Source organism: Pelodiscus sinensis, chromosome 7 (assembly GCF_049634645.1).
Source record: "Pelodiscus sinensis isolate JC-2024 chromosome 7, ASM4963464v1, whole genome shotgun sequence".
NCBI lineage: Eukaryota > Metazoa > Chordata > Testudines > Trionychidae > Pelodiscus > Pelodiscus sinensis.
In genome coordinates, this window is record NC_134717.1 from 40,169,851 (window position 1) to 40,183,296 (window position 13,446).

Sequence of the window (13,446 nt, forward strand, 5' to 3'; positions counted from 1 at the left end):
GCTCTGGCCCTGGCAGCTGGCAGTAGTGAGGCCAGTGGCAGCTAGAGAGCTCCAGCCCAAGGAGCAACCAGGCAGCAGCAGGGCGGGCTATAGCCCAGGTTGGGTCAGGGGGAGAGGGAATGCAGGCAGCTGTTTAGCATGGGTCAGGAGGGGAGAGACCTCCCCTGGTCTGGCAAAGCCCCTCCTCCGGGGCTGGTCAGGTCCAGAGGGTGCAGGACCAGGGAGGTCCAACCTGTATTAGAAAATGCCCAAAATAATATTTGGAACAAACGTTCACACACCTGACTGTAAATCTCTGAATTGTATCAAAACATGTCTTTTACATGGTTAATTCAGGTGTCTGAGTAGTTTTGAATATCTCCCCATAGTTCAGAACATTTGAAAGTTTTGCATGCTTCAATTGAAATGAACTATTTAAACTAAAATCATGTTTTTAAATAAACTAATAAACCTTAGGTGCCATCTAATTATTGTTAAATCATTCCCATTCTATTTATATTGCATAAAGTAAATCGGCAAAAAAGCCTGGATAGTCAGCAGACTGGAATACTATTCAGTCACATTAAATCATGCAATAATATAGACTCCTGTTTAAATGTAGGTCCTTCTAGAACCGAATTATACTGTACTTGCTTTCAGCGTTAATATGTGTAGCTTTGAACAGTAAGATTTTGACATATGACAAGAGAATTGTTTTTCCATAGATAGGTTTTATGAAATGGTATAGAACTTAATGAGACTATTTTGTCCACAATCTCCCAATACAAAGAGTCCATTCATGCCATTATGCCCCTCAAGAGTACAAGTTAGTTGTATTTATAAAACAGATGCTGCACTTTTTAAAAAGGGGAATTCTTGCTTTTCTCTCTTTATAGTCACTTTATAAAATATCACTTAGCGATATAAGCCTGACAAAATTCTTCTTGTTTGCTATGTGTTGTTATCCTTTTTGCTACTATTATTTTTAGAGGGGGAACTGACCTCTGTGCTTAAGCCAAATGGGAGCTATCTATGTTCAGCAGAGGTTTTGGCTTTCTTCAAATCAGTGCTATGATGGACTACCAGTTGTGACTGAGGAAGGCAGAAGGGGAGATGGGCAGAAACAGATAGATGAGGAGTCAGCCAGCAACAGGAATGCTTGCATACATCTGGGAAATGCTCATTATAGCAAAGATCAGGAAGTGGTTGAAAGAGAGTTTTACTTTTTTCCTTGACTCCTGTAAGAAGTTCGTTGGTGTCTGCTCAGTTTAGCTCTCATTACTAGACTCTGCAAGATAGAAATGACACAAGAACCAAATGGCTTTCCTGGAGAAACCACATACACCATATCTGGATGGTTGTCTGAATAGCAGTGTGGCATGTATGGTCAGATTCAAAGAGTGGTGCCATGAGCTACCATTTGAATTGGCTTAGGAACTTGGTACAGAGTTCAGGAGAGAGCATACTTATTCTGTGTAATACCTTTCGTTTCAAGTGCTTAAGATATTCTATGTAAGAAGCGTAGGTAGGTTGATGACAAACACTAAAGGAACTGATTAAAACAGACCCTGGCATCACATCCATCGCAACTGACAAGTCACCTTATAAAATGAAATGCTGAGCTCTAAACTGAACAAGAACCATCAGAGGAAGGAGAAACAACCCATTGAGATGGTTTTTCATTGTTTAGCACCACTATACAAGGAGAAGAAGGTGGCAAGCACTTCATTTTAAGAACAGCTCACAAGAGTCCCAAATACTCTTCCATTATTCATATATATGTGAATTTTCTTCCAACTTAGAAGCTGACGCTGTGAGCTCATAGGGAGAGTACTGTTTCCTTTTGCTTTCTTACAGTTAGCCCTGTCAGGAAGACTATACCAGAAATGATCTTTCCTCCCAGGTTATCAGAAATATTGTTGAATTTTTCTATCTCCATCTGCTGTTGTCAGGGCACTTTGAATTAATAGTTACTTGGAAAAGATAAGCAACTACAGCAGCTTAAGAAAAGTGAGAAATATGGAAAAATAGGCTTTTGTGATGTTTGAGACATTAGAGAGATAAAAATTTTAATGAAACACATTAAAGGAACATCAGAATATAGTAGAGAAGACAGGCGGAAGAAAGAATCAGGATCATAAAAATCTATACTACATTAGAAGATGAACACTGCTACTTAGACATTGAAGGAGTTGATAGTATTTAAAAAAATTCTCAAGGAAATTACATTTGTATTCATATACCTTTCTCTTTGGCATATATTGTTTCTATAAGAAGAAAGAAGATATTTTTTACCATATTGCAAAATATGCTACATTAGGGCAGGAGTATGCATTCTTCTGACCAGATCTTAGCAAAAAGAGCAACTTGAGATATCTGAGCTTTTTATAAACCTTTAACATTCCAAAAGAAAAAAATTAACTATGTACAAATGTTGGAGGATATAATTATTTCTCCTTCATAACATTTCAAGACTCTGACCTCATGTTGTTAGCTATGCCTAATGTCACACCACTTCTAAAGAACTACATGTGAGATAGACAACTTGACCTACATATCTGTTGTACACTGTACATAAGCACATATTTTCACAAATGCATATAATTTTTAAACCTGAAAGGAAATCTGGCTTTGTAATTGTCACTTTATCATTCTTGTCACACTGCCTCAGTCGCTGACTCTAGCAGCCACATTAATCATTCTTAATTTTGCTTCCCAAGTGCAGCTGCCCTCATGGTGCAATCTACTAAAACAGCACTTGACCTATTTGTTCCCACCATCTTCACTGACTCTTACTGTTGTAACAGCTCACCTGGGACACAATATTCCATTTTCGGCAATATCTTATCGAGCAACTTTACTGTTGTTACAAGACTAATATAGAGTAGTGTGCTTAATCACAAGAGAGATACCTCAGTACCACAGGTATTAGAGAATCAATGAAAGATCGTTGGGGGCTTACATTTTCATGGGCTTTAATTGTTCTGTACTAAACAGAAGCAAATGTAAGAAGATCATTAAGATAGTATAGTACTGCAAAAATAAATCCTACATTTCCTAGGCCCAAGATTCAACTCAATATTAAATTACTACCTAGGGAAACAAATTACTTCCCTGCAATCATTTCATCTTTAAATAAGAAAAAAAAGTGATTCTGTTCTCTATACATAAAAGATAATGAAGAAACGGCAGTATGTTGTACATATAATTTTTTTAAAAGCATGGAATAAAATGCAGGACCTAGGAAAGCATTCTTTATCACGTAGTCCCACTTGCTTGTTGCTAAGAAGCCTGACATATTTTCAGTACCTGAGCAAGGAATCTAAAAAGAAAGCCAATCGTATTTTTCAGAGAAAAAGGGCAAGTTTCTCCAACAGCCTGTCTAAAATTGATCTCTTACTATAAGGACACCACTCTGAAGAGTTTTGTTCCAGAGGATATTAGCTATTTAATCAGTGCAAGGCTCAAGGCCCTATATTTGTCTGACAGTGCTGCCCCATGTCCTGCCTAAAATCAAAAGGATTTTTCTGACCTTCACAAGAAGGAAAATTTTTCTATCCCCAGTCTACAGGATCAGTGATGAATGGACAATAGACCGCAAATCTTTCCTACAAAGATATTAAATAGGCTAACTAAGCTCTATAAAGGGAAAAAGAAATCTGGGACCCCTTGTTAAAAATCAATACTCCAGTCAGTGTGTCTAGTAATGATCTACATAGCATCCTGACCAAGAGTGCAATAGGAATACTGGTTTCCTATGGCACCTAAAACAAGAAGCATCTACTATGCTTCATATACAGAAGACTGCTTGTTGTCCCCGTTAACAATGGAAATATGAATAGGTCCCTGGAATGGGGAGAAGAAAAGGTGTAGATCGAGAAGAGTAAAATCAAAACAGAGACTTATGTGTATTATAGCAAAACAGGTAATAGCTGTCTGTATTTTAAAATACAAATGTGAGAAGAATTGAAGATAAAAATGTGCCTCTGACTTTTGAAGGATAAAATAAATATGTGAGCCAAATATGCAATTTATCATGACTCCTACAGTACCTCCTCCATTCCATACATTGGATGTGATGCTTCATGTGAGTCAAGATATTAAACTTTCTCTTTGTCAAAAGACGATGCATTAGCATAAATCAATGTGCAAAGTATTTTTGTTGGGGAAAAGGAGGAGTTTCAAACTGAACAGTAAGAAAGCCTGTAGCTTCAGTACGTTTCATGTTGAAGTTATTAATTTGACAGACAGTGGACACATCTTGCCATTCGTCTATCAAAACATATATAATCATCTGTCCAAATTGGTTTAGTTTGTCCTCTGCATAGATAGAAATGAAAGATAAGATCTGTGGGGCCATCTTTTTCTGTCTTCCTGTGGAATCAAAAATATTCCTTAATATTGAAAATAATAAAGGATGTGATTACAACTGCAAATGTTGGTGATGTAGATACACATATAATGTCTGATATCCTTGATTTTTGAGAGAGGGAAGTTCAGAAGAGTCTTCTCCAGCAGCTTCAGTCCCAAAGAAGTGCTAGTGTATTTTCTCTCCAGCTGCTCTTTTCAAGTGCTGACTTTGATTTAATTAATCTCTTTTATTTGACAATAGATAAGGCTGAAAGCAGAGCTGGCACGGGGTAGTGGAAAAGTACAGACCAGTAGCCAGTAAAGTACTTTTTGAGCAAGATAATTTTTGAGGGGAGCGTTTGATAATAAATTACCATGAATCAAAGTGAAAACTAACTTTTGGACTACGGATGTCGATGATGCTTTGTTAAGTATGTTACATAGTTTTTGCTCATTAACAGGTTTTCTTTGAAAACAAAAACAGTCTAGCAGCTGTTTAAATAGTTCTAAGGCCCTGATCCTGCATATCTGAGGGCAGGTGCTTAACTTTATTCATGTGAGAGAGCCCACTGAAGTCACATGTCTATGCAATCTAATTGCGGGTGTGCTTTGAGTACTTGTAAGTTCTTGGGCCCAATGCTAGTTTCTGGCAGTGAGAACCACAACTTAATTGTATCGGTGGCTTTTTTAAAATAGAAACATTTATTTACCTTTGGTCAACTTAATTGGATGTCATTTCACTCACATATTATAAGAGGAACAATTGGAGAGTCCAGATTACATTGTCTGTACCATTCATTACATTGTAAACCTGCATTTTTGTGCTTCTATGATTCAAAAAATGAACAGACAAATAGCTTAAAGAATATTAGTTTGTTTGGAGATTTTGGGTAAGACCCTTCACTTGCCTCTGTAGACCATCACCACTCTTGGAGGACAGTGTATTATCCCTGGGAGAGGGACCCATGAGAAACACTGGTGTCTGTGCAGGTGTCTGGGATGCCTGTTGGGTTATGGCTGATATCTACTTACTGCAGGAGAGCAGTTTGGGTAGCTCTTTAATAATTCATTGTCATTTTTTATATTGCTTTCACTTGTTAACAGAAGAAGCTGTACTTTAAATCTTTAAAACAAAGTCTATGGAAAATGAGCTAATGGTTTTTATAGGCCTTTATCCACACTTTGATGAGGTGCAATCATGACAGAACATAGCATATAAAGGCAGACAAATTTTACCTTTGTGTAGCCCCCAATGGACTTCCATCCCATCTCACAAAAGCGTAAGTGGGAAAACCTGGGGAGTAGACTAGCAGGGATTCTATGGTTCGAACATTGAGGTATACCATACAAGTTAATTTTTGTGAAGAAACAGCATATTGCACGTTTCTGTATCTCTCTTTAGTTCTTATTCTCTTGCTTTTCGTAGTCACATTAGTCACCTCAAAAGCAGTCATAAAAAAGTAGCCACTTCAGGACTTCATTTTGATAACACTGAAGAATATTCAGATGTTAAAAATGGAACTCAAAAAACCCCATGTCTTTTTGCTACTGTGTTCCCATTAGGGGGCAATGTATTCTTTCATTACTCTAATCTAGGGAAAAAACGTTATGCTTATGCTTCATTGACATGGAAGAATTGTTCTTATATTTTAAAACAGCATCTTAGAAAATTTTTCATTGAAAAAATCTAGCATAAACATTGCTAATTTTTGACTGTTACACTGAATGTCCCACATCATATTTATATAGAACTGAAATAGGTAGTAGGATTGCTTACTTCTGGATCCATCACAAACAAAACCCAAGATTTTGTGTTTCATAAAGCTTTTGGTAACAAAAATATTTCTGTTCAATTAATATTATAATACAATACATCCTAATTTCACAAATATATAGCCCAAACATACAAATAATAAACCCTGTAGTTCTAGAATTTGATGCTTAACCAATTCATTTTATATTAAATATAGCTTGGAAAATAGTCACTATGGAAACAAAGAGTTAATTATTCTGAGTACATTTCTGCCTCATTGCTCCTTTCTGTTAGAAGCGAGGAGCAGTTTAGTATAAATTATCATGGCATCTATTTTTTTTCATAGGATAGTTTTGTGGTATTCATTTTAATAAAAAAAAGGATAATTTTTTGAAAGCTCAGTATATTCTCAGGACTTTAAGAAATCTGTCAGCAAAATAACATTTTATTATAATTTCTTGCTAGGAGAAATGCAGATTTATTTTGTCCTCTTTAACTGATTTTATTCAGAAAGCAGGTGACAGCAATCAGTTCCAGTGTCATCTACATCTTCAATTATTTTGCAAACCCCAGGAACTAATTATAGCCCTCAGGCTTCGGCAGAGTCAGCTGACTTCAGCATAAGACTTTTTTGGCCACCAAATACCTCTGAGTAATTGTCTATTGGTGGAAAATAAATTAATAGCTACTATTTTAATTTAAATATGGAGACCTGTAGATGTGTGTGCAGGTGGAATGAGTATGTGATGGGGGTTGCAGAGAGAGAAGAGAGAGATTAAACATGAAGCAAAAGGAAGAAATAAAAGAATCAAGCAGAAAATGGGAAAGAGGATTAAGCAAAAAAGGAAAAATGAAAGGGAAATAGAGGAAGACAGAGTGAAAATAAGAAAAATAAGCAGGAACAATTATTTCACTTTACAGAAAAGGTAGTGTGTGTCAGCTATTGAAACAGACATCAATCTATAGTGCAGAATGAAAGAGAACATGTAGTGAAGGAAGGGGAAAAAAGAAAAACTGAGCCAAATTATGGGAAACCTAGAAAATTCATTTTAAAATATAGGATTTTCATATCAAAACAATATAGGAGAATAGTATTTCCTTTTTACTTGGGATGTAACTGTACAATAATCATACACGAAGTAGTTAAAAGGGCTTCACAGGAGTCTCAAAACTTGCAAAATGTAACAATTTGGACCACTCTGAAGATGCTGCCAGCCTTAGTTACATAACAAACAGGAAATCTGAAAAAAGAGCAGATGTATGTAGTCCAAGTTGAAATATATACGCGTTAATTTCAGATAACTTAATTTGCTTCTATGAACAAGTCACATCTATATGTCACATTTAATATGATTCTGTAATAACTTACATTAATAGTGCAATAGTGACTTTTGTTCAAAATTATCCAAAACATATATTAAAAAATAATCCAATATTTCAGGGCCCTTGAAATACAACCACATATAGGTTGAAGGATGACGATAAACTGCACAACACATTGCAGAAAAGGCATGTGGGTGAAATAGTACTCTTAAGAGAAATACCATGCTATCTGTGATACCAAGGAAAGCAGGCAGAAACTAAGTTTTTCAAGTCCTATCCAAAAGATGACTACATGATAAACTTGTAGCACTAGAAGTATATACCCCCAAAAGATGAATGGCTGAATTGACTCAGCTAGGATCTGAACCCTTGACCCCACTAACTTTAGGAACACCAGAAGAGTAGTTCAGATACAAGTTTTGTGTCGCTGTTCTGAATTGGGACTATAGCTGTACAATTAATGAATTCTCATTGATATTGTGAACTTGTATTATGAAAATCCACTGTGTCGTGAGTAATATGGGGCAGGCGAGAGCAAGGTCATAGAGGCAGGAGGGAAGGGACAGCGTACCAGGCTTCCTGGACCCAGCGTATTCCCAAAGTATTTAGAAAAGAAGGGTGAGGGACATTTTCTATTTCAAATGCTTCTTGATTGCATGATTTGCACCCTCCTCTGTTTTACATGATTACATATAAAGAACATTCATGCATTAGAGACCCCATGTGCAGTGTCTCTGTATATAATTGCTCCACAACTATTGTTTGTCCCGGAGAAAGCTGAAGGCTAACCAGAGGCTTCACACCATTTGTGGGGGTTGTGGGAGGGTGGGGGCTGGTTATTATTGCTATCCTGTAAGTTGCTAGATAGCTGGATAGGGGGTACTTCTGGCTTGTCTCCACTACATCTGGGATCAGTACTGCAGTGATCGATCCATTGGGGGGTTGCTTTAGCTGGTATAGTGAAGATGTGCGAAATTGACCACATCACTCAAATGTTGATTCCGGTACATTTCTGGAATGAGATGAGTAAGGGTAATCAACGGGAGGGTTTCTCCCATTTGAACCAGTGTGTTGTGGGCACTGCGTAAGAAGATCTAAGCTACATTGACTTGAGTGACGCTATTAACGTAACTCAAATTGTGTAACCTAGATCGACTTGAAGCCGTAGTTAGACCTGCCCTCAGAGAGGAGTGCCAGACAGAGCATATGCCGTGAAGGGGGAGTTTCAAAGAGGGTGTGTGTGAAGTGTATTCTGAGGCTCCTTGAGAATGAAGCAGTGGCTGGACTCCATTCTAGCTCTGGGAGCTTGAAATACACTCCAAAGAGTCTGGAATACAGAGGCTTGCATTCTCCTCACAGCAGTCCTAGCAGGTGGCCAAGAAAGGATGCTTACTAAGATTTTGGACAGATACAAGTATAGAACAGCCTTCCCAAAATGTAGTTGCTCGTATGAGATTCCTGATATTCTGATTTTGATACCTGAAATGTCATTCAGCTGGTGGTATCCCTGTACTAAATAAGGGTTCAATCTATCTCCTGTTGTATTTTTTCACTGCTTCCAGTGGGGTAGGATTGTACCCCAAGTATATGAAAAATATATGATACAGTCAGTCCTGTTAATTAAGGGTACCTTGTAGTTAAGCACAAATACTCAGTATTGAAATTGAAATCTGGTTGAGAGTCTCCTGGAATCTAAATGTCTCTTTTCCCCAAAATTCAGATTTGTTAAGGAGATGCACAAGTTTGTGCACACAGTATTTGCAGTCTTACCAGGCAATAGGGTGCCTCCCCATCCTGCCCACCTTGTTCCTGTGTGCCAGCTTATTTGAACTGGTGTTAGAACTTCTTTTTCTAGTTAGCAATAGGCTCTCTATGCCACTGTTCTGCCAGTGAGTTCCTTTATTCCCTTGCCACCACTCACCCACATAAGTGCAGACACTTTCGAAGCTTAAATAACATTCCCACCAAAGCAGCATTGCCCAGTTGTATAGGATTTTGGATTGGGAGGTGTCTCCTATTCCCTAGTCCACTGCTGACCTGCTGTGTGACTGCCTCAAAGTCACATTAGCTCTCAGTGGATCTGATTTCCTCATTTGTAAAATGGGGCAAATGGCACTTACCTCCCTTTGTAAAATCCTTTGAGACTGAGAGATGAAATGTGCTATACAAGAGCTGAGGAGTGGCAGTGGTGGTGGATTGGATGAAGGGTTTATAAAATTGAAAAGAATTGAAGGTGTCATTTTTACAAATTCAACTTATTTTTCACAATGGAACTAACTATTCATGGGTTATAAGTCTTGAGTTTCTAAGCATAAGGGGGAAGATTATATGAAAGGATCTAGAAGAAGAACAGTCTTAGAGCATCATTTATAACATTGTATAAGACATCAGATTTTGTGGAAGGCTTAGGAAATAAGTGATAGTAAACTGATAAAAAATATTTTAGATATATTTAACAAAGCTATCTTTTTCCCCCCTCACCAATTCAGATCAGCTGTTCCATGTTTTGGCCATGCACATGCGGCTTTACAGCATTGACTCTGCGTACAACCCATGGAGAAAACTAACACAGCTAATACAGGATAGGAATTCACAGTAAGTATTTAAAATATCCAGCGTCAATATAATTCTATGGACAAAATGATCCCTTATCACAGAATGAATTACAACTTTTTGAAGATAAAAATCTTTATTTGTCAATGATCTAAATTCCCTAGCAAGTAAGATACAAAATGTAATGCCTAATACATAATACATTTTTTGTAGACAAGAATTTTCAAATCTGTTTTATACAAAATATTAGAGATTCATATTTATGATTTCAAAACAACATAATTAGGTTGAGGGTATGTCTACACTACAGAGTTTGGGTTTTTTTTTTCAGAAAATTGGCTGTTTTTCTGGAAAAACTTCAGTTATGTCCACACTGCAATCGCATTTGTCTGAAAGAAAATCAAAAGAACAGAGGGGTTTTTCCAACATTGGTAATCCTCATTCTACAAGCAAGAATCCTTTTTCCGAAAGAGCTCTTTCAGAAAAAGGCATGTGTGGACGGGAAAGAAGGAGTTCTTTTGAAAGAAGAAGAAGAAAGAGGAAAACGCACAGGTGTCCTGGTGGCTACTCCATCCATAGTAATCACAGCTAAAATGTGAGATAGCATCTGTTCAGTATGGAAGCTATCTGTTGAAAAAGCAGATCACTTTTTAGATGCGCTTTTTGCAGTGTGGACGCTCTTTTTCAGAAGTTTTTCCATAAGATTTTTCCAGAAAAGCTTCTTCTGAAAGAAGCCTGCAGTCTAAACATAGCGGCTATGTCTACATTGGCCCCTTTTCCGGAAGGGGCATGGTAATTTTTGAAATCGCAATAGGGAAATGCGCGGGGGATTTAAATATCCCCCGCGGCATTTAAATAAAAATGTCCACCGCTTTTTTCCGACTTTTCGAAAAGCCGGAAAAGAGCGACTACACTGGCCCCGATCCTCCGGAAAAAAGCCCTTTTCCGGAGGATCTTATTCCTACTTTGAAGTAGGAATAAGATCCTCCGGAAAAGGGCGCTTTTTCCGGAGGATCGGGGCCAGTGTAGACGCTCTTTTCCGGCTTTTCTAAAAGCCGGAAAAAAGCGGCGGACATTTTTATTTAAATGCCGCGGGGGATATTTAAATCCCCCGCGCATTTCCCTATTGCGATTTCAAAAATTACCATGCCCCTTCCGGAAAAGGGGCCAATGTAGACGAGCCCAGCAAGAGTAGGCCCAACATTCAAAGTGGTATGAAATTGGGCTTGTAATTTTCTGTACAATTTGATCTTTTAATTTGGATAGCCAGTATAAGACAATGGAAAAACTCTTTTTGACACACTTTATTATGTTAAGATTCCATTTCTAAATGGTTTATAGAAAATTAAATGATTTATAGATCTTATAAGAATGTTTCTGACATAACCATTTTTGACACATAATACTTATACACTGTAATATGTCACAGTTTATTAAAAGCAGTTTGTTGATCTGTTGGACTTGATAATTGATTAATAATGTACTAAGATATCTATAAATCACTTGTTAACCCTTTTGAAACTATTTTAAAATCATATTTTGACATAGAATGTGGTCCTTTTTTCCTTGAGGTACTTTATCCCATTTTCTCTTTTACTCTTACTTCCTTCCATTAGTTTTGTGGTTATCCTCATAAGAGTGCCTGAATCTAATGGTTAAAATTGTCTGAATGTTTATTTAAAAGAAAAATTAAAAATTAAATTAATGGAAAATCCCCAGATATCTAGCAATAAATAACACGTATTGTGGAACAGCATGGAGGAAGGCATGGAGGTCTGTGCATGGAAAGATGATACATAACCAAATGGAGGAGGCAGAACAAGCAGGTTAAGGAAAAGTCATGAATGTCCTGGTCTGAGTTAACCAGAATTTGTTGTTCTTTTGGGCACACTGCAAGACCTACTTTTACTTCCAGACTTTTGAGAGATTTGAAAAGCTAAGTAATAGGGAGGTCTGTTAGGAGACCAATTAAAAAAACTATACTATTAGAACAATTAAGGCAATTATTTAATATTTTCTCTTACTTAAATGATTTTCAAGGGCGTCCAGATTTTGAATTGATGCTATTTTTGTGGTAGTAAAATCTGTATATCACCTCCCTTGTGCAGACTTATTTCTCTACTTGTCCTCAATCTCTGCCTTGTCGCCTCTTTTCATTGAGGCTATGTCTACGCTGCTTGTTTTTTGCGGAAGAGGAAATGCAAATGAAGCACTCATTTGCAAATCTTGTGCTCTCATTTGCATATTCTCTTCCGATCCTTTTTGCAGAGGGCTTTTTGCGAAAAAAACCTGCAGTGTAGACGGGGCTATTTTTTGGAAAAATAACCCTTTTGCGCAAGATCCTGTAAACCTCATTTTTTGAGGAATAAGGGATCTTGCGCAAAAGAGTTTTTTTCCGAAAAATAGCCCTGTTTATGCTGTGGGTTTTTTCGCAAAAGCCTCTTCCTGCAAAAAAGTTCGGAAGAGAATATGCAAATGAGAGCACAAGATTTGCAAATGAGCACTTCATTTGCATTTCCTCTTCCGCAAAAAACAAACTGTGTAGACATAGCCTGAGAGGGGATGGGAAGGATCTGCTACCACCAGTGCTGAGAGTGGTGGGAAAGGTTGGTCTCATCTGTGGGTGGTGTCCCTGTGGGTGCTCAACTCAGGTGTCTGTGCATCCTTACACTGGTGATCAGAGATTTTTAGTCTAGCATTGCCTTCCTGTACTGTGCATGAGCAGTAGCTGTCTCGCACTGTTTTTGTCCATTAGCTGCTTGCATGGCACAAACTCCCCTAGTTCCTTTTCTGACATCCTCAGTAGAAGACAGTTTCCAGCTGTGCTCTCTTCAGCTGAGAAAAAGATAGAAATACACAGTTAGTTGCTGTCGTTTATTCAGTTTAGAGTTAGTAGTGTGCGTTAGTTATAGTTTTGTTTTTTTTTAAAGTTACTCCCTCGTTTTTCTCCCTTTGATTGGCTCCGCTCCAAGTTCTTAGCCTCAATCAGCATTATGCCAGGCTCCCCTGCAGAGACTCAGTGCCCACCTCAGATGGGCTCGCCTCATGTATAAAGTGCCTAGACAAAGGCTATATGGTGCAGAAGTGCACACATTGTCCAAGTATGACTGCCAGGGCCAGTAAGGACTGCGAGATGAGGCTCAAGAATTTGCTCTGGCAGAAATCTCTTCAACCACCAGAAGCCAAAACAGCCCCCTTGGAACCTGTAATACTGAGAAAAAGGGCTAACCCATTGCCCATAAGAGATTCATACAAGTCCTTTCTGGCACGTTCCCTGCTTGTCATGCCATCTGCTTCACATGCCAGGCACTCTCTAATGCCGTCAACATCCAACATGGCGCATAAATGAAAGGTGGCACTGACCAAGGGAGCCAAGCTGGAACCCAAAAGACACCACGTCAGCACTGGCGCCCATGAGTATGCCACCTCCGCTAGGGCTGAAAGATACCATGGCACCGCAACTACTGGACTCTCAGCACCCAATGGCA

General features: G+C 38.1%; 1 protein-coding gene across 5 annotated transcripts in view; it reads left to right on the top strand.

Moving 5' to 3' along the window:
- The window catches only part of UBR3 (ubiquitin protein ligase E3 component n-recognin 3), a 242,138-nt gene that overhangs the window by 174,414 nt on the left and 54,278 nt on the right, over window positions 1-13,446 (top strand). For all 5 annotated transcript variants that reach the window (XM_075933593.1, XM_075933589.1, XM_075933590.1 and 2 more), the window contains one exon: window positions 9,895-10,000. In XM_075933593.1, coding sequence (XP_075789708.1) covers window positions 9,895-10,000 — 106 coding nt within the window. The remainder of the gene's footprint in view (window positions 1-9,894; window positions 10,001-13,446) is intronic.